This window comes from Podarcis erhardii, assembly GCF_964252035.2.
Source record: "Podarcis erhardii genome assembly, chromosome: 1".
NCBI classification, from domain to species: Eukaryota; Metazoa; Chordata; class Lepidosauria; order Squamata; family Lacertidae; genus Podarcis; species Podarcis erhardii.
Window position 1 is genome coordinate 68,681,929 of NC_138497.1, and position 21,505 is coordinate 68,703,433.

The 21,505-nt window shown below is 42.6% G+C and overlaps 1 protein-coding gene across 12 annotated transcripts in view; it reads right to left on the minus strand.

The window, feature by feature from the left end:
- The window catches only part of MICAL2 (microtubule associated monooxygenase, calponin and LIM domain containing 2), a 152,030-nt gene that overhangs the window by 105,554 nt on the left and 24,971 nt on the right, over positions 1–21,505 (minus strand). For all 12 annotated transcript variants that reach the window (XR_014160775.1, XR_014160776.1, XR_014160777.1 and 9 more), the window contains exons 2-3: positions 14,073–14,430; positions 858–1,065 (exon numbers count right to left, since the gene is read on the minus strand). Coding sequence is in view for 9 of the 12 variants with exons in the window: in XM_081878739.1 (XP_081734865.1) it covers positions 858–1,065; positions 14,073–14,372 (508 nt within the window). In the remaining 3 variants the exon portion in view is untranslated. The remainder of the gene's footprint in view (positions 1–857; positions 1,066–14,072; positions 14,431–21,505) is intronic.

Genomic DNA, 21,505 nt, shown 5'->3' on the forward strand with positions numbered 1-21,505 from the left:
ATGGTTTTCTTTCTCTTTTTTTAAGTATCCTGGATAACTTTACCAGCAGGGTAAAAGGATACCAGGAATCCACTATATGCAAATCTAAGCAACTGCAATACACAGAGAGAAAGAGATTTAACTAGAATAATTATATGTTTTTTTAAAAAATTAATTGGGTGGTACCTTAATCCATGCTGATCACAACTCACTAGCTCCCTCAGCTTATTTCAGTGTCTGTGTGTGTGCGCGCGCTTAAGAAATAGAAAAAAAGGTAGGTAACTTTTTTCAGTCCAACAGCCACAAACCAGCAGTGGCCACGGCAAAAGTGAGCATGAACACTCCACACCGACTCTCTCTCACACACACAGCTATCTGATTTATCCATTGTTTTAATTTTTGTGAGCTGCCTTGAGCTGAGGTTCTTGAGGAAAGATGGGATATACTTAAATAATAAAACATAAATTTGAAAAATGAGGGCTGTCAACTTAACCTTCTTGAAAATTTGAAGAAATGTGTTGGCATTCAATTTATACAAAACTTGCTAAAAATATGGGTAGGGGACACCTGCTAGAAGGAGTGGGATGCCATGTTCTGTTCTCTATATACTGAAACATTTCTTTCATCTTCTTCCAAAAATACCCAGCATGGGCTGTTTCCTACAGTGGATACAGGCTTCATCGGTTAAATCTGTTGTGATATACTGGTATACCATATCAGGAGAAGAGCTACAACCCTGTACAAGCTCAAATGAATTCAACAGAAGGTGTCTGCACACAGCTGTGTAATGAGCTGCAGCCAAAATTCCTGCCGTGTAGCTAGAGATGTATTCACACTGAACTTTCATGCAATGTCCATTCTTAGTGAATGATACTTACTAATGTGATCAATGGATCCTCCACAGAACTTTCCATAGAATTTCTTTGCTCCTAGGCTTCGAAGATCATGAATAGTAAAAGGCCAGAGGTGAAGCACATTGTTTCTTGAAAAAGTGTCTCGTTTCTCCACAACAACGACTTTGGCTCCTAGAAAGGCAAGTTCTATGGCAGTCCGCAAACCACAGGGTCCACCTCCAACAATCAAACACTGCAGGAGGAAACAGAAAAGCTTAATATATTAAGATATGTGAAAATATTTTATAGATGTTTTGATACGATTTTATTTCATGATGCTCCACAATCAGGAGATGATTTTGAGAAATCTTCTCATACATTCAGTCCAAGACAAACTTAATCAGAAATTGGTCAATCAATTCAGAGTTGTGTTCTCGGACTCAGCCTTTCCACTGAGTTCCATGATGAAAGAAATGTGGGATAGAAGTGTCCCAAACAAATAAAAACAAGACAAAGGGTCAAAATATTCTTACACTGGTTAACTAGTCCATTTAAGGATGATTGTTCTCCTGTAACCTTCCTTGGGACCTTAAGGAGAAGGGCATGGCAAGGAATCTTACACAAATAATTAAAATGCAAAGTGGGCTTGGCTTAATTCTAGAGAACTTTCTAGGCTCTCCTTTTCAGAGCAGGGGTGTCAGCTTCTATCGTAAGAAAAGGTAGCAAATGACTCAATTATATGGATGGACAAGACTGAGTCCAGGATGCTATCAAGACTGGGAAAAGCAGGACAGTTGGCAGGAGTTTAGGAAGTTTTTGCAGTAAACTCTTTCTGATTAACATGAGAACTCTGAGTTAATGCATTTGCAGCTTAACAGTGGTACACAGTATTTTGTTGTACTCAACAAATGCATACCATAAATGGTTTCATCCACTTTGAGTCCCCAAGCAAACAAAGATCTATGTATATAAACAATGGCAGTTACCAAAAGCGACTCATTCAAACATAGGCCTTCCAGTGAATAATGTCTTCATCCCTCCAGACAAGAGGAAAAGCCCCACCTATTTGCTCCAAATCACTTCAGGCAGCAAACCTTTTAAAGCCATAATCTGGGGTTACCATCTAGCAACGTATTTATCTTTGCTTCAAATGTATTTGCTCTTTGATTTATTTGTGAAGATCTCCTATTGAAGCACAGTTTACACATGGCAATGTAGCGCTGATATTTAAATATTCTGGAGACAAAGCAGCATGGCTCTTGACAACACTGAATTCAGGAGTGTTTAGACTTTTACCTATATTAAATTATGAAAAGGACAGAACAAGAATTGCAAAAGGAGGAAAGAAGCCAAGCCACTTAGAACTCAGGTTACATAAGGAAATAAATGCAACCACTGAGCTCTGCTTTTTAGAAACTTCTGGACTAGGCTAAAAATGCCAGACTTCCTCTTTTAATCCCAGCTGAGTCCACTCACAAGTAGTGGTAGGGTAGAGATAAAATGCTAAAGCAACCTGCAAAAAGCAGATCAGCTGGGCAAAGGATACCCTCCAGCACTATTCCTAGGTTCTGTGTATGCAGCCTTCTGGGTCCTAGTGGCCTCGACCAACAGCTTGGGGTGGGAATGAATTTTGGCTTCAGCACTTCTGGCTGAAGCGTTTGCCTCCCACCAGTTCACTCACTTCTGCTTGCTGGTTTGGAATTTGGAGAAGAGAAAGGCATTTTAAGAACGGCTTTGAAAACTACCTGCTAGCTTTTAAATTATGGTTATATTTATGCTATTGGTATACCCAAGCCAGCTGGAGGGCACTAGGTTTCCATCTCTGGTCTACAAAGACCATCCACATGTTGATCACAACCAGACACAAGTCCAGCTCAAGTGTTGCCATGTGTGGCTCAGCAACTGCATGAAGGGGGCAGTGGGAGCAAACAACCGAGCTCCTCCATTCTATGTTCATCATTGTTTCCATCATCCTTCAACTCACTGAGAACAACTGTGTGGTATGGGAAGACTTGAGAAGACTTTCTACCCCTATTTCAGGATTCTGGAAAAGCAGGGTTCTAAAATGCTTAGATTTCACACGTACAGAAGGCTCCCTGCTTCAGAAGGTCACCTTTCATGAGTTGGACCGTGAGGTGACAGCATACTCATCCCCACTGCTTCCCCCACCTACATGTTTGCTGAGCACAACAAAGGTAATACACAAATACTGAAGAGGCAACATGGAAACTGATTTGTTACTCATTTGTAGTGATTGCTATGTATTCGGCTATTTAGTTTCTTTCTCTGATGTTTTTCCTGTGTATATTGTTCAACACTTTGATATTATTTGAGTAAGATTAGAAATAATCCAAAATAAAATAAGTAATTCATTTCAATTCAATGTATTTCTTAACACAGGTTAGTAAAAGTAAGGCAAAAACAGAGGATCTAATTTTTTATTTGAAGTCAGGGAAAACAAAAAGAAACAGAATTCACTTCCTGATTTCAGCTGAACTTAGTGCTCACAAGCCCTATTTCTACCCACTTATAATCTTCATTAGATAATCGCTCAGATAATCCCCCCATACTTACTCTATGAAACCCCCAAATTGTCAATTTCCTATGATACTTGGGTTGCCAAAGTGAAAAGTTGTTGACTCCCCCCCCTCCGAAATAAGCAAACTATAGGGCTTTTTTGCATATATGATGTTCAAAACCCATTATATGATTCCCAAGGGACGCTGGGAGATGAGATGGCCTGCAAAAGTTGTCATCACCATGGCTCCCCCTCGCTCAAGTCCTCTGCATGTGCCAGAGAACTGAAGAGGTGTCCCCATCTTGCTGGGTTTTAAAAATATATAAATTGCTCAACCCTCAAGAGATTTAGAGGGTGCAGAGGACGAGAGGAGAGGAAAGCAGGCATTATTTCTCTGCATTGGCCCTCTTTATAGGAGAGAACTACAGATGTCAAGCACGTCAGAGGCTGCACCTCAAGAGAACAAGAGCTGGGTCTGAATGGAAGCTGTTACCCATTTGCCATCCAGAGTGGTCTAGACATGATAGTTTCCTACTCCCCTGCAGGTATTTGAATATTCCAGTTTCATATACATAAATCCATAATTTGATATTCAGTGCAAAGCTAAGCATCCTGAAAATCTCATACTTCATTTTGAAATACAGGTTTCTAATCCTCATAGACTGCAAAGGTAAGTTTGAAACTATGTTGATTAATATTTTTCTAATTAACATTTGCATTACTGAACCTCCTTTTTATTTCCCTCGGGGAAAATCCTGAATTTGCTGTTAATTTAGAAACCACTACCCAGAATGAAGCATGCATGCACAATCAAGCCTATTGTAAGCTTTCACACAATTGTGTCCCTTCACCCACAGAAGGCTTTTAGCTCTAGTGGAGTTTTCAGAGAATGGACGGGAAAGCATTGCATTCTCACAAGTTGCCATCATTTGATACAACTTTTATTGCACGATGGTAGACTACAGAAACTTGGGCAAACACTTTCTGGAGAGACTTCCAGCATAAGTACTCAGTACCATCACGATAAAAAGCAATTACTTCACAGGATAAATTGAGACTTCCATGGAATTAATCCAATTTGTTTCCAATGAACAGCAGCTGCTACAGCAACTAAAAAGGAGGCAGTTAAGCAATGCTTCAGTGAGAAGTCTCTAACCTCTGCCCTACAAGAGAGCTTTTTCATACTTTAACCCTATATGTAGAAATCGAAGAATTTTTGGCAAAAGTCTCTTCCAAAAGATTCATAAGACTTACTGTTCCTTCAGCTGATGCTTCTATTTTAGAACCTAAGCCAGTCGGTGGCAGACTCTGAATTATTATGAGTGAACTAAAATCCAATATAATTGCTTAATATAATGTGAGAGATAATTCAAGAATCTATTTTTACTTTTAAATATTACTAATACCAGCTGCGCATCAGTTTTTCTTTGAAACACAATTAAACAAAAACAAATCTAACCAGATTCATCAACACATAATAGTGTTTGAATTCTAATTAGGGTATCAGACAACAAATCATTTACATTAATAATCCTACTGAAAAGAAATCAATGAATCTGTTTTACGCATTTACAACTTGTTTGATACTTTATGAAACCTTTCCTGCCTGGACTGCCACCTTGTTGCTTGGCGATAAATGCAAGCAACTACTAGACAGGCCAAAATCACTAGCAGGCATACCTCTTTATGGCTGTCATTTGCAGGTACAGGTATGTCATGGGCACTGGGTGGAATTTAACATCACACTACTGCAAATGTTCTATCTGCACAAGTGTATCAGTTTGCCAGGCCCAACACACACACCCCTTGCATGCTGTTCTGGGGGAGTTCTCCTGAACAACAACCCCCTCCCAGCCAATTTCAGGAGGTGCAAGTGAACGGGAGAAGGAGAGGAGGTAATCCCCACAAGGGCTTCTGCTGACAGGGTTCATTAGGTGAATCCCACCCAGAGAATTTTAAACATTATCCTCTCACACAAGGAAACAAATGTGATAATCTGAGCCACCTGGGGGGGGGGGGATTCAGAATTCCACAATACTACCTTTAATTTACTCTAACAACATGTCCAGGCTATAAAGGAGTTTACACAGTTTACAACCAGTAGAATTAGTACTGCAACTACTGTATATGCATTTCAAAATGGGAAGTATAGAAGAGTGGCATGGCTAATTCAGAGAACTAAATTAACATGAAGGGAAAGCTTTGGCTGAGCAAGTAGCAGCATCTATGTGACAAGAACACTAGCACAGATAGGTTTCTGTTACAGTTGTTCAACAGAATCTGTGATCTGGACCTTGTGTGGATTCTCTCCACCACAAGAATGAGTTTTCAAAGCTCTACTGCAAGACCGTCCGAAATACTAGTTACAATAAGTTAAATGTTACAAAATAACAAAGCAACACATTGCAAACAAACAATGTGGTTCGGTCCTCTGTGCAGTTCAGTAAACTTTCCTCTCTCTGGTTCCTGAGAGAGACCCTAAGCTTCTTCAGAACCTTTGAGCAATTGCTGCTGCAGCAGCTGCTGCTACTACCTCTCCAACAAGCAGACACAGCTTCTTAACTTTCAGCTTCCTGTTGTGCAAGCTCTGCACTTCCTGTTTCCGAGTCATCAGGTAGCTTAACTCATTGTAATGGAAAAATCCCAGCCTTCTCTGACGCATTGGCCAGAGTGAAACTTTTTTGCTTCTCTTTCTAGCATTCCAAATAGAATGAATTCAAGCACGCATTTTATGTACATTTAAACTTACAACTTTAAGAGTTTCCTCCAACTGTGTTAACATACGAACAACGGAGGAACCATTCGGATCAGACCAAAGGCCTATCTAGCCCAGCATCCTGTTTTCCACAGTGTCCAACTATATCCCACACCTAGGATAGGAGCACTTTCCGCAGCCATACTGCTATCATGACTACCAGCAACTGACAGCCTGATTTTCCATATTAATAACCCAGAAGCATTAGCCTTCAATTGGGGTTCCAGGGGAAGGTTCTGCAGCAACCCTTCAGGGATGTAGGGTCTAATTGCTGTGAGGCTTGAGCATACCTTTTCCCTCCCAAAGGATAATTTTTGTAAGGCAAAGGGCATTTTGATATGTGGTTATTCAAAGAGTTCCAGTAGGTTACAATTAAACAACTGTAAAAAGAGAAAAAGTAGACCTGTACAAGGATCACAACATATGTAGTAGCACTGAAACACTTATATCACCTAGGTGTGCAGAAACAAAGTCCTTTTTTTTGTCACAAGACTACTTAAAGTGGCATAAGAAATGCTGAGGCAGGTCAGACAGGTTTAAATCAAAGACTGGCACTCCTACTTATTACAACATCCTTTGCCTTCAAGAAAATGACTGGACACAGAGAGGGAAAGCCTGTCAAAAGGGTTAAGGAGAAAGCCTCTCCTCCTGCAAATGAGGGGAGGGGTTGTGGGCGGGAGCCGAGCTCCGCCTCAAGCAGGGGGCGTTAGCCCCCTGCCACCCACTCACCTGGCTGGTGCACCACGCCCACGGTCAAGCGCCCAACCAGGTCGAGGTGCCTTGGAAGGGGGCGTGGACTGCAGCTTAACTCGCTGCTGCGCCAGCCACGCGGCCCTCACTTTTCGCCATCCCGTCAGTTTTTCTCTTGGCCTTGCTATGGACCTTAGGTTGGTCGCCCTGGTTGTCCGGGGGGCCTGGTAGGAATTTTTCCATTTGGCATTAGGCTTTGTGGTTTTTTTCGCCTACCTCGTAGCAATCGTCACAACTTTCGTGGTATTGGTGGGTAGGTTAGGCATTGGAATAATCTGTTTGTGATGTGTGGAAGGGCTAGGTGTGGCCATTGCCTACGCCTTCAATTTTGGGTATTCCGTTAAAGGAATCTGGCGGTCATGTATTCTGTCCGATGCCTGTGTGGCGGGAGGCCATGGCACGACCCTCGGTGACATCAGGGGAGAGCTTATAGTTGGATTAGAATCAACAGGCTCCACCTACTGGTGAATAAACTCCAGTTTTAAACTCACCCCTCTCCGAGTGGGTGGGGTCAACTGACGTGATCCAATGCCTAAGCCAATACCTTTTCACTTGCTGTAATCAATAAAGTTGTGGCCTTTTCTTGCCCATTAACCTTACTTCACGTGTCCGTGTGTTTTCATTCCACTACGCGGGGATCAGGTCCTCGAACCACAACAGAGCACTAATAGCTTCACTAGTGAATCGCTTTTCAGCCTTTGAGCTAAGGTCAAGTGCAGTGAATTCTCATACTTGACATGGATGCTACTGATCGGGAACATACTTTGAACATGAAAAAGAAGTAGACTTTTTACAGAAGTAACAGCTCTGCTGAAACCCTTCTCTAACTTTCTATTTCTATCCAAAACAACTCCACCTGATTCCTAAGCACATTTATTTTTGAAAAATCACTTTCTGCCACAAATATTTCTGCCATTCTTTTGAAGGGAAACACTTACCATACAAGAGGTTTCAGCATGTTTCCATAGGAAGAAACACAACTCAGATCTAAATCATGGTTTATATATGATAATGAGTGAGCCTGAATTCTACTCTATGCACTAGGTGAGAAAGTTTCTGCTTTTACATTGGTACAAACCACAGTTACTTATTTTCAGTGGACTCAAGGAACTATAGTTTGTTCTAACCACACTTTTTAAACCTTGTTTTAACTATTGGTCCAGCAAGAAACTTCCCTCATCATTTACTCATTACAATCAAGACAAACTGCATTAATCCCACCTCCCCAGTCTCAAAGTTTTACCCCACATGATACATTGCTGTCCCATCTCCACTATTGACTTCTCATTCATCACCTGACCTTGCTGTGTCTCCCTTCTAGAAAGAATGTGTTTTCTATGTGACACCTGGTAGATGGTGTTTTGATGTTCAAAAATCAATCCCACTTATTCTATTTTTAAAAAACCCTGGAAAAAAGTTAGCTGAACTGTCTGAAACCATAGCCAACTGCCTCACAGAATCAGAGTTGGTAGGATATAAATTATATACTTACAAAGCATCTGTGCTATGCATGATCTGCAGTGGTCTCATTATGCAATAATCAAATGCCAGAAAAAACTGCTCTCACTGATGTAATTTAACCTAATTTAATGCTTTAAAACAATATGTACCAAGAGTCTAATACATCACTCCATTTTCAGAAAATTGAGTCTCCTATGTATCCTTTCATCACCGATACTTGTCAAAACAAGAACGAGCTCCTTAAAAAAAAACACCCTAATGCATGAAAACTAAGCCACAAGCCAATCTAAACACAAAAAATGAATGTGGTGTGATTTTGTTCTTCTGCAAACATTTTTGTTCAAATGACTTCACAGCCTTTCTATCTACCAACCGCCAAAAAAGAAAATATATAAAGATACAGAACAAAAGATGTGCTTAGATAATCTCAGTTATAAAAGCCAGTCATACCAACATCTCAGTTATAAACCACCAACTGTAAAGTCCAATCATACCAACATCTCTCAAACAAGTCTCTTTTTAACAGTGTGCTGCTAGATTTGAATCATGGCCTAAAAAGTTACCAAGACATTATCCTACCAAGCCCAGAAATGCTTCAATTTATATTTTCACTTGGTTGTAAGAAAGAATCTCAAACTTGAGTCAAATCATTGTTGAGACAGGTCATTCTCGAGTTGGCTAGGACAGTGGTTCATGGTATCAGTGTGTCGTGGCACCCTGGGGTGCCTTGAATGATGGTCAGGGGTGCCATAGGCAATACTGGCCACTGTCCCTTCCCTTCCCTCCCTCCTCTGATGCCCTCTCATGTCTCAGCCTCCCAATGCCTTGCAAAGCTGTTTATTGCAGCAGCCCTGGCTATAATCTCCACAGGCGAATGGTGCCTCTGTGAGGCACCTCTCTTGGGGGGAGGGGCAGCTTAGAGGTCAGGGACAGAAACAGCAGCTGCCTGGAGGACTCCCAAGCAGAGGGGAGATGAAAGGATGCTAAGGGAACACACCACAAGGGAAGGTGTTCGAAAACGGGTGAGAGGCTGCCAGCTCTGCAGGCAACGGGTGACATAACTGGGCTTCCGAGCCCCACAGGGGTACTGCAGAAAGAATGTAGTTGGTCAAGGGAACCGTGGACTCAAACAGGTTGAAAACCTCTGAGTTCTAAGTTCTGAGTTTCCTACCACATCACATCCATCTAAAGTAGGCTCCTTTCCAGCCTACTTATTGGCCATTACATTCTGCTCTACTATTGAGCATCATGGCATCTCCTGCCTGAAATTAACCCTTGATGCTATACAATGCTTCCTGTTGCTTGAGCTCCTTCACTAAACATCTTGCTTTACTCCTTACTAAGCACTTCATAGCTTGCTGTCAGCAATATACAGTGCGCTCTTGAGATACCAACCCCCTTTTATTTTCTGCTGAGTGAAATAGGTTTCTTCCTAAAATAATTTTATCAAAAACTGTTTGTTGCTTTACTAAAACCTTTAATAAAAGCATAAAGAATACATGGATTGAAGCCTTGTTAGTCACGCCACACTTCAGCACCATACTACTCTAGCCAATATAGGGAGTAGGTTATGGCACCTAAAGTCCAAAAGTACAGTGGTACCTCGGGTTAAGAACTTAACTCGTTCCGGAGGTCCGTTCTTAACCTGAAACTGTTCTTAACCTGAGACACCACTTTAGCTAATGGGGCCTCCAGCTGCCACTGCGCCGCCGCCACACGATTTCTATTCTCATCCTGAAGCAAAGTTCTTAACCTGAGGTACTATTTCTGGGTTAGCAGAGTCTGTAACCTGAAGCGTCTGTAACCTGAAGCATCTGTAACCCGAGGTACCACTGTATAAAAGTAATATTTAGTGGAGGCAGCCAAACAAAAAATTAAGGTATCCACTTGGTGGCAGGAGTGAAGTTAAGTAGGAATGGTTTGTTTATCTAGTTCGCTTGGCTCTCTTCCCTCTCAAAAGGCAGACTACAGGTGTGCTGTCATACCAGTATTTAAAAATGTGACAACACTTTTATATTACCTGGATAGAGGGGGGGGAGGCATGCCTATATGAATTCCCAATTATACATTGATAACCAAAGATTCTTAAAAGTTGCAAATTAAAGCAAGGAAGCCAAAAGGAACAAGAATTAATATATTGCCTTTAACAGCTGTGTTCTGGGACTAGTTCAACAGCATCAATTTTTCATATAAGCAACAAGCTAATGCCACTGTTATTCTCAGAACATCTTACTTTGCTTTATCATTCTGGATGATGTTCGGCCTGGACAAACAGAGTTGACTTTTTCCGCTCCACTGCAAAGCATGTTCGTCAATGTTGTTGTTATTTTTAAAGTCACCCGCCTTCACATTTCCTGTGAAGTTAAGCCAGGGCTTTGCCCTAGTCATTTTCACAGAACTGAAGGGTCACCTCTATACAGTCACAGATCACAATGGCCTGAGACAGCACAGCAGAAGTTAAAACTAGCATACCAACTCCAGACATCTGGAATTACCTCAGTAGCACAGCATGCCTGTTACTTGTCTCACCCCACCACTATTGAAAGGGAGAAGGAATGAAATTGCCAGCACTAATCAGGACAACACTTATAACAAGTCCCCTCACTTCTTTCCACTCTTCATCTGAGAGGATCGACAACAGCCTGCCTAGACTTTGTCAGCAAAGATCAGCTCCAACCAGAATCACATAATCAAAAAAAGTCTTCTTTTATAGGCACACCTCAGCTAACCTTCTTGAAAAGTAATTAATGTTAAAGAAAAATTAACACAATGAAATAACTGAGGACAGCTTACTTTTCCCCTAGCACAGCAGTTCTAATTGTTCAGCATGACAAAACGGCCTGAGTAATAATCAGGTGGATGGAAGAAATGTTACGAGATCAGCATAGAATTAATTGTACTAGCAGACAGACATGAGTAAGCTCTGCTTGCCACCTAGTTTGGTTTGGAAAGTAATCTACATACTCTTCCTACATACTCTTCCTTACTCAGGATATGAGTAATTCAGTGAAGCATCATCTCATAAAAGCCATGATAAAGTTGAAGTGCTCTGTGGGACCATCCAGATAGTACCTACCTTCCCTGTACCCTACACATAGTCTTCCTGAATCAAGAAATGTAATGGGCCTGGGTATGATATGAAGACACATGAGGCCATCAACTTGCTGAAGCTAAGCAGGCTCATGCAGGCTGCATGAAGAGGAAAGGAAGGGCAAGTCTCTTTAGGCAAATGGAAGTCTACTGCACAAATGTGATGACCCAGGGGTAGTCAACCTAAGGCCCGGGGGCCAGATGCAGCCCAATTACCTTCTCAATCTGGTCTGCAAATGGTCCGGGAATCAATGTGTTTTTACATGAGTAGAATGTGTCCTTTTATTTAAAATGCATCTCTGGATTATTTGTGGGGCATAGGAATTGGTTCATTATTATTTTTCAAAATATAGTCCGGCCCACCACATGGTATGAGGGATGGTGGACCGGCCCACGGCTGAAAAAGGTTACTGACCCCTGTAGATGACCCATAGTCAAGGTAGTAAACTATGAAACCTTCAGAAAGCTATCAACTAAACCATCCACAAACTGTAAGGCTGTAGCTAAGTGAGAGGAGCATTTGTGTTCAATGCAGAAAACCCAGCTTCAATTCTACGTAGGGCTGAGAATGTCGCCAGTGTGAAACCCTGGAAAACCACTGCAAGTCAGTGTAGACAATACTGAGCAGTTAGCTCAGCTGGTTAGAGTGTGGTGCTGATAATGACAATGTCACAGGTCTGATCACCATATGGACCACCTGCATATTTCTGCATTGCAGGGGGTTGGACTAGATGACCCTTGGGGTCCCTTCCAACTCTACAATTCTATTATTCTATGAGCTAGAAGGACCAAGGGGGTTTGACTCAGTTTAAGGCAGCTTTCTATGTTCCTGAGAACTCCTCCTGGTTTTGGCATTGCTTGGACAGACAGCTAAAAACTTTACATTTTGTCTGACAAGTTATCAGTTTTCAAGAGACTTTTCAGATGTGAGGCTTAAAGCTATCATTGCTTGTAATGCCAGGAAAAAAGCCTCAGTAGTTAATACAAGGGAGCGCTCTGTTTCCATTTCTACTTTTTCCTCTGTATTGACACAAACATGCACCTTTGAGCTTCTCTTTATGTTTTCTCTCTAGCACAAAGCCTGAAGCGTAATTTTTATAGCATAATTCTATTGCCCTAATGTTAATACTTGGAAGATGCTTAACATACATTGGTTAGCATCATAATAAAGTATCAAGAGGTAGGTTAGACTGAGACTTGACTTTGCACAAGACCACACAGATCTTCATGGCACTGCAAGGATTTGAACTGGGCTGTTCCACACTGGACCAGAGTCAGTGGCCTGGGTTCAGTTCCTTGACTCTTGAATCCACAGTGAGACTCATTCCCTGTTCAATATGCAGATATATTCCATCCCATTTCTGAAAGCCCACCCGCTTCCCTGCAATTACTCCTATGCTGGCAAGTCATTTTACCATGATGGATCTATTAAGGTGCTAGTTCACAGGCTGGTACGATTAACCTCCCAAAAACAGCATGACGTCAAAGTAATCACTGGGGAGTTGCTCTTGTCTGGATGCGCTTCCTATCATTCATGTGCCATAGATATATTTTCACAGCAGACTATGAATCATAAGCAAGGAATGCTTGCTAGATAGCCACAGTAAGCCTGCAATCCATAGCCAGTGTTTTCATTTGCATTCTCCAGATTAAGCATTTTCATATATTCAGGCTGCTTACACCGATAAGCAGTAAAAACAACTCTGGGTCATTTATGGGCTAGTTTAAGTGACAGATACAGCTAATATATTAGCCAACATTGTGCTTGTTTCATTTATTCATATTCTGTCCACTGTTCTCATTCTCCACCTCTGCCCCCTAGTATCATGAAGAGCCATTCCTCAGGGGAAAATGGGACAATCCCATATTCACTGCTCAGAGCTCGAGGACATATATTATACAAATACAATAATAAACAAAGTCCTGCAAATTACAGAAGGATGCTGAATGAAATATCAAAGCTTAGCAGACTGAAAGGCCTACCCAATCCCCCAGAGGCTCAGCCTTTTGACAAGATGCTTCCTTTAGGCTGTGATATAAACTCACTGACAACTTCCTGTTAGGCCAGCTAGCAGAAACTACAGGGATGCTGTGGGTTATCAGCCAGATGAGTTTCCCACACTCCTTCCTCTCCTGGCTTTGATTTGAATGAAGTAACACATGCAGATAAGCCTCTTCGAAAGAGGAATAGATGAGGCAACCATAGACAGGCACATTCGATTTTAATTCATCACAAACTTAAGTGTTAAATTGTCACATTCTTGTGGTTGCATTTTGCTTCACCACTGTAAAGATTAAAGTAATTAGAAACACACATATAAATATATATATATATCCGATGATGAAAGACAAATGCACACAACCTGTAGATTATGGCAGACTATGGATATGAATTGGCAGTGGAGTGAACCAAGGGGACTTCTGATAGACTACCTGCAAGGGGAGATAAGCCAATCAACGTTCCAAAAACATACGAAGATGAGGGAAGTGATCCATAAATAGACCATAAAAAGCATGAACTATATGCTGGTCATCACAGGAGGGTGAGTAATTAAAGCAGTTAACAGATGCAGTGACAGTTGCACACTTCCAAATTGTGGCTACCAGGCACAATTTGCAACTTGAACAGCACAGCATTGACATGCAGAAGAAGCAAGGGTCCAACTTTCAAAACAGAGCATCTTACCTTGGTGTTCACACAAGATTTCCCACGCTTATATTCCTTATGGCTTGCTCTCTTATCTAGCTTGTTCCACAAGGCTTTGGCCTTCCAACTGGTCACCTTTGATTTAAGTTTTGTATAAAAGTTCCTGTTGTCCAAAGGATCTAGTTCAAGTTGACGAGTGAGGATATTAAAGGCCTGGATTGTACCTTTGCATGTCGAGGCTTGGACAAAGTTTTCAAATATTTGGCCAGCTTGGCTATATTTCTCATCGTCCTTTTCCCCCATGTTCCAAGTAGTAAAAGAAGAATATCCTAATGGCATGCTCTTAGGCTGGGGTTCAGCTGAAATATGCTATCAGGTTTTCGCAAGCATGTAACACCTAGGAAGAGACAGATATAGGTCAAGTTAGTGACACCTTAGGACAAGATTCAAATCCTTACAAACTACAGGTTAAGAAGCCTGCAGGATACAAAGCACATTGTGGGAATAATCTACGGACCTTAAGGGACAAACACTTCTGAATAAATGAACACAGTAGTTTTCAGCAAATTGTGTATCCTATGTAAAGCAGAATTCCCAAATAAGTTGCCTCTGCTCTCTTTTATTTATAACTAGCTACTTTTGCAAACGGGTTGAGCTCCTGTTGCTCGGTCCCTGCTCCTGTCAACCTAGCAGTTCGAAGCACATCAAAGTGCAAGTAGAGAAATAGGTACCGCTCCAGCGGGAAGGTAAATGGTGTTTCCGTGTGCTGCTCTGGTTCACCAGAAGTGGCTTAGTCATGCTGGCCACATGACCCGGAAGCTTTACGCCGGCTCCCTCGGCCAGTAAAGCAAGATGAGCGCCACAACCCCAGAGTCATCTGCGACTGGACCTAATGGTCAGGGGTCCCTTTACCTTTACTTTTGCAAAACTGCAATAGAAAGGATGGCAGATTTACCTTCTTCAGTGACAACCTACTGCTTCTTTCCCACTTTCCTAGAGCGCAGTTTTCAAAATGTCCTTAGCATTTGTTACTATCAGATCACCCACTATTTTTTTTACTTTAAGGGTTGTAAGCATACTGACCCTTCAAACTGTGAAAATTGAGATTGTCAGGATTTCATCAAGCAGTATCTGAGCAGTATGTTTAATTTAACAACAATTAACTGATGCTCAGCATACACTTGTTGATCAGTTGTATAGTTTTTTGCAAGACAGCAGGAACAGCAACAAGTGAAGGTGCTGCTTGACTTTCCCCTTCCTACCATTTGTGTCTTCAAAATTACCCCCAAAGTTATTTCACACAAAACCAAAATCTTCTGAGTTCCCAAACAAGCTATGCTGTTGCCAAAATACACCTCCTTGGGAAACATCACATTAAAAACGGGGAACAATCTTTATAGGCTCTCTTCACAAGGTGGCAATCGCAATGGTTTCCCTCACCTTCTCGTTCTGTACTGAATCAGCTGTACTGTTTTAGAAGTACATGTAAGGTTACAACTTAATAGGGCAAAGTACAGTCTAGTCACATCAGACATTAACTCATGGTTAAGTGTTTCAAAGGTCAAGAACTTGTGTTTCACTAACCATTTGTAACATCCAACCTGTTAGAGGATTTGGGTTACTATAGGATTATTCGTCCAACACCCACCCACACCCTGACGTATTATGCACAATGCATTCTTGAGGCATCCTTTTTTGCACAATTTATTTGGATAGACAACAGTGTTTACGAAGGATGCTCACTCTGCACTATGACAGAATAAATTCCTGTTCCCTTTCCACCAGGCTGTTTATTCTAGTACGTGATTCTCCTTTGCATTGATACCCTACATCTGTAAAGCTGTCTGAGCCTAAGGCATGAATAAAATTCCTGCCCAGAACAGAAGATCACAAAAGTGAAGCTCCTCAGTATTTTTAAGTATTTTTAGGGAATTGTTTCTTTCAAGCTCAGACGATTAACACAACTTTTTTAAAGGTCTGATGTGACATGTATATTTCTGCAGAATATTTATTACTCAATTTATTTATTACTTTTTAATGAAAATATATCTTTTGTGGCTGAGCATACCAATGAGATAATCCTCATGGCACACATTGCAACTGCTTCAATTATACCCATAATTTCATCTTTTAGCAACATTGTCCAACAGTACCATAATGTTTTTTAGCAATGCTGCCCAGGAGAACACAGAGGACTTCTATTTTGGAATGCAGAATTTCATATGTCACAGGGCAAATTATTCTGCCTGATCAATCCTTGGCGCTTCTAAAGATCCAATCTTCTCAGAAGCAAAAGTTGATTCATTAGGAGTTGGTCACATTACCTCACTGCAACTCATTTAGCAGTTGCTGGTAATTGGAAAATGTGGATTTTCTATCAAAGATTGGCTTGGAAATTTTTTAGAGCATGGCCTTATTGAAAAGACTTGCTTATCAAAACCATGTTGTGAGAGTGATAATCAGAAGAGATAAATTTCAGCTTATCTGGGGGCTTTCATATCCTATCTGAAAAAGGATGGGATACTGTTGAAACCTTTAGCAACTCAAGTCATGAAGTGGAAGGGGTTTATAAGGTGCTATTTGGTATTTCTATACTTGACATTCTCATGAATGGTACTTTATTCTGCTTGGTCAGATTTTTTTTATGTTGTACATTCATAAATATAAAACTTCAATTAAAATCAACTTTTAAAAAAGAATTAAGAAGAAGTGGATAAAAGGCATTGCCAAATAATTGCAGTGAAACAGAGCAGTCAAAGTATAAAATCTCTCTCCCTACACTGGTAATATTGCTAGACATTTCTTACCTCACTACAGTCAACGTGATGCCTTCCAAATGTTGTTGGACTCCCCCAACTCCCATCAGCAACAGCAAGCACGGTCACTGGCCAAGAATGATGGAAGATAAAGTCCAGCAACATCTGGAGGGCATCAAATTGGTGCCTGCAGCTTACTTGTGCAAGATTGTTCTTCATTCATTACAGAACATGAGCTCCACCAAACAACCTCCCCTCTTCCTAGAGTCTCCGCAGCCCCCTATTATTTTATCTGTACTAACCAGAGAATTCTAATCCATCACTCTCCCAGCTCATAATATTAACTATACTTTATTCAGCAATGCAAAAGAAAATGCACAAGATTGCTGCCCCATTACTATAATGGATTCTAATTTCAAAATCACAAAAATGCTTGATATTGTGCTTGGATTTGAAGTTGAGAGAAGGAGAGGCAAATGGTCTTATATGATTGCAATACTTTACAAAAATGAAGGGGATACGCACACACGACACATTCGCTACCAAAACATAAACTGGATGTTGTACTACGTGATGGAAAGCTTTCAGTCTCCATCAAGCCATTCAGTGTGACAAGAACATCAGTGTGCATCCAACAATCATCGTTTTGGTCTCAATTTTGTCCTATTTCAGAACAGTGCTTCTGCACGGACAAATTATGAGTGGCCATAAGAAGAAGAAGAGTTTGGATTTGATCTCCCGCTTTATCACTACCCGAAGGAGTCTCAAAGCGGCTAACATTCTCCTTTCCCTTCCTCCCCCACAACAAACACCCTGTGAGGTGAATGAGGCTGAGAGACTTCAGAGAAGTGTGACTAGCCCAAGGTCACCCAGCAGCTGCAGGTGGAGGAGCGGGGAAGTGGACCCGGTTCACCAGATTAAGAGTCCACTGCTCTTAACCACTACACCACACTACACCACAAGTATCTCTTCCCACCCAGCTCTGCTCTGTGGGGTACACACAACTGCATCCATCATGTCACACCCTTACGATTCCTCCTGAGCTCCTGAGCAGCCCACTTCCCTAGCACTCATTAACTACAGTGGTGCCCCGCAAGACGAATGCCTCGCTAAACGAAAAACCCGCAAGACGAAAGGGTTTTCCGATTTTTAGCGGCTTCGCAAGACGAATTTCCCTATGGGCTTGCTTCGCAAAACGAAAGCCCATAGGGAAATCTCCGGGGACAGCGGGGAACCCTCCTCCCACCGCAAGCCCCGGGAAGAGAGGAGAAGCTGCGCGCCTTCCCCTCTGTTCCCGGACCTGTCCTGAAGGCTTGCGGTGGGAGGTCCGGGAACAGAGAAGAAGGCGCGCAGCTTCTCCTCTCTTCCCGGGGCTTGCGGTGGGAGGAGGGTTTTTCCTCCCCACCGCCAACATTCAGAAGGCTGTTCTGAAGGCTGGCGGTGGGAAGAAAAGCCCTTCTCCCGCCTCCAGCCTTCAGAAGAGTTCCCCGCAGGGCTCCCCAAGCTGTGAATGTCTGCTGCGCGCGAGGGGCGCTCTGCTTAAGAGCGCCCCTCGTGCGGGGCAGCAGGCTGCTATCCGCAGCTTGGAGAGCCCTGTGGGGAAGTCCGGCAGGGCTCCCCAAGCTGCAGATGTCTGCCCCACCCGAGGGGCGCTCTGCTTAAGAGCGCCCCTCGTGCGGGGCAGCAGGCTGCTATCCGCAGCTTGGAGAGCCCTGTGGGGAAGTCCGGCAGGGCTCCCCAAGCTGCAGGTGTCTGCCCCACCCGAGGGGCGCTCTGCTTAAGAGCGCCCCTCGTGCGGGGCAGCAGGCTGCTATCCGCAGCTTGGAGAGCCCTGTGGGGAAGTCTGGCAGGGCTCCCCAAGCTGCAGATCTCTGCCCCGGGCGAGGGGCGCTCTGCTTCAGAGCGTCCCTCGCACCCGGCAGCAGGCTGCTATTCGCAGCCTAGGCAGCCCTGCAGGAACTCTTCTGAAGGCTGGCAGCGGGAGAAGGGCTTTTCTTCCCACCGCCAGCCTTCAGAAGGCTGTTCTGAAGCCTGGCGGTGGGGAGAAAAGTCCTCCCCCCCCCACCAGCCTTCAGAAGAGGTCCGGGGAAAGACTGTCCCCGGACCTAGTCTGAAGGCGGTCTCCCTAGGAACGCATTAATTGATTTTCAATGCATTCCTATGGGAAACCGTGCTTCGCAAGACGAAAAACTCGCAAGAAGAAAAAACTTGCGGAACGAATTAATTTCGTCTTGCGAGGCACCACTGTACCCAAATGAAGAAAAGCTGGAAAGGCTTATGGAAGGTGCAAACAGGTTTATCCTCACAACAGCCTGCTGCATTGACCACTCATATGCATACACTATGGAAAAAGAGGGAAACAGGAACAGGGAAATTTATTATGCCTGCTAGAGAGCCTTCTGTGCATAGGTACTTCCAAAAGCATTGGATTGAAACGTCTTTTTTTCTAAGGCTTTGAGTTAGTATTATCAGGAGCAACGACAGAACCTCTGTAGAAACTGTTGCTTTGGCCTTTCTCCATCACCGCTTTCTTTCAAAATGATGAGCTGCTATTCTTCTTCTTAACACAGTGTTTATAATACAGTAAGCAAAGCTTTGCAAGCAAGTCAGCAACCCTTCTGAAAAGATCATTTCTCTTGCTCGGCACTTTGCACAGCCGTGCGCTGCAAGCTAGTGCTTATATTCTGCAATACTATGGGAATTTGCCTTGCATTTCTTACAGCACATATGTTTCAGGCCATCTATTTCCTTCTATTTTTGAGGCTAACTCTTTGGGTGCAGGGACCTGTCTATGCTATGGTTGAACAAAACCTAGTAGGCAAACCCTTGGAATACTTGGGAAGGAAACACTGAGGAGGGACAATAGCTCAGTGCCTGATTTGCATGCAAAAAGATTCATGTTCAATCCATGGCATTCCCAGTTAACAGGATCAGGTAGTGGAGGGCGAGAGAACCTGGAGAGTTGCTTCCTGAGAGCAGAAGATACTGGGCTAGATGGACCAATGGTCTGACCAGGCATAGTAAGGCAGTTTCCCAGTGGATCTTAAGCATTTTGCCATTTCCCCTGCACTGCTCTAGTTGTGCCGGAACTCATTAGTCCATACAGAGCACCTTGAGCAGTGGTGGCAACCTGGTACTCTCCAGATGCTGTTGGATTCCAACTCCCATCATCCCCAACCAGCATAGCCAATGGCTAGGGATGCTGGGAGTTGTAGGCCGATGCTATACAGTCTGCCAATGTCTAAAGCTAGAAAGTCACATGGGTTCAGCTGTTTCAAGGAAAGACACCTCCCAGGTTTAGCTGGCGCCACTTCAGATCCTCTAAGGAAAAATGTCTCATTCTATCAAGCCTCAGGATAGTGGCTACCAGATGCATGAGGTCCTGGGCCATAGTTTCTAAATGTTTTTGTCTTCCTAAATTCCACCACTAGTTCTCAGCATGAAAAGTTCCATCCCCACTGCACCACCAATGCTGTCTGACTGAAAGAGAACCACACAAGCAGAAGTCTCATGGGCTGTTGCTCTCCCATAATTTTCTGTGTATTTAGGGAAGCTCACCATGCACTTTTGAAGATGGTGACAGCAGGTCTTGGAACACAAATCACCATGTATTAATGATTTTAAATCTCAGCAATATTAAAATGGTTTATTTTAAAATAATTTAAAATTATGAGGTCACAAAGGATGACTCAACCCACAGCCAAAAACTGAAATCCAAAATAGCATGAAGGACACCACCAGTAGGAGGAACTGCTGCCTGGAAAGTGACTGCCAAGGGAAAAGCAACCCTTTGGAGTGATCCTTTAGTGGAACCAAGTCAGAACCCCAAAGACTCTGCTCTGCTGGAAACAGCAAAAGGAACAACAACCAGGAGAAATTCTGATCCCCAACATTGTTTTTATATTATATATGCAACTTTAGTGTTCTGATGCTTCATTTTGCTACGTTGTGTTTTGTTCTCCATTATAAGCAACTTTGCATATTATTTTAACAGAAAAGCAGGACATAAATATTAAATTTAATCTCTTCATATATAAGGGCTGTATGTACAAACCCTACTAGTGCACACTGCCTATTCAGCCAAGTCAGAGAATACAGGAAGGGCTACAAATATCACAGCAATCCCAAGTTTCAAATATTTATGGAATGTTGAAAGTCAGGCTTGGGATCTCGTAGTATCCACTGGCGGCTGAAAGTTAGCTGTTACCTAGCTGCATAAGCCTTAAAGAAACAGCTACCAACTGAATATAGTATTTACATTATTTTACCTTTACAGTGAATAAGAAATAACCATTCGTTATACTGTTTGCTAAGCAGCATAGTCTCAATGCCTGGTGACAGTGGTTAGGAGGTTTTGAAATGCAAGAGTGGTTGGCAGTGGGAGCAAAACAGGAATCCCGCCAGACACCTGGAAAATCAGCAGTGGTAAATCAAATATGGTTTTCCACATACAGAGAGAGGTAAATTGACCACAGTCCCTTTGTCTGGGATAGAATCCACCAACCTTACCTTGAGTATCCCCTAGGGTATTGAGCCCTATTCTGTGTGCTGAAAGAGAGGATGATGTGTACCTCAGAAAATTAAACCACTATATTGCCCAGACTGCAGTTACGAACCAGTGAAATACTAGGAGAGACAATGGGGGTTGATGGATAGCTCATGTCCTGCTTGCCAGGTTTCCTTAGAAATCTGGTTGACCACTGTGAGAACAGGATG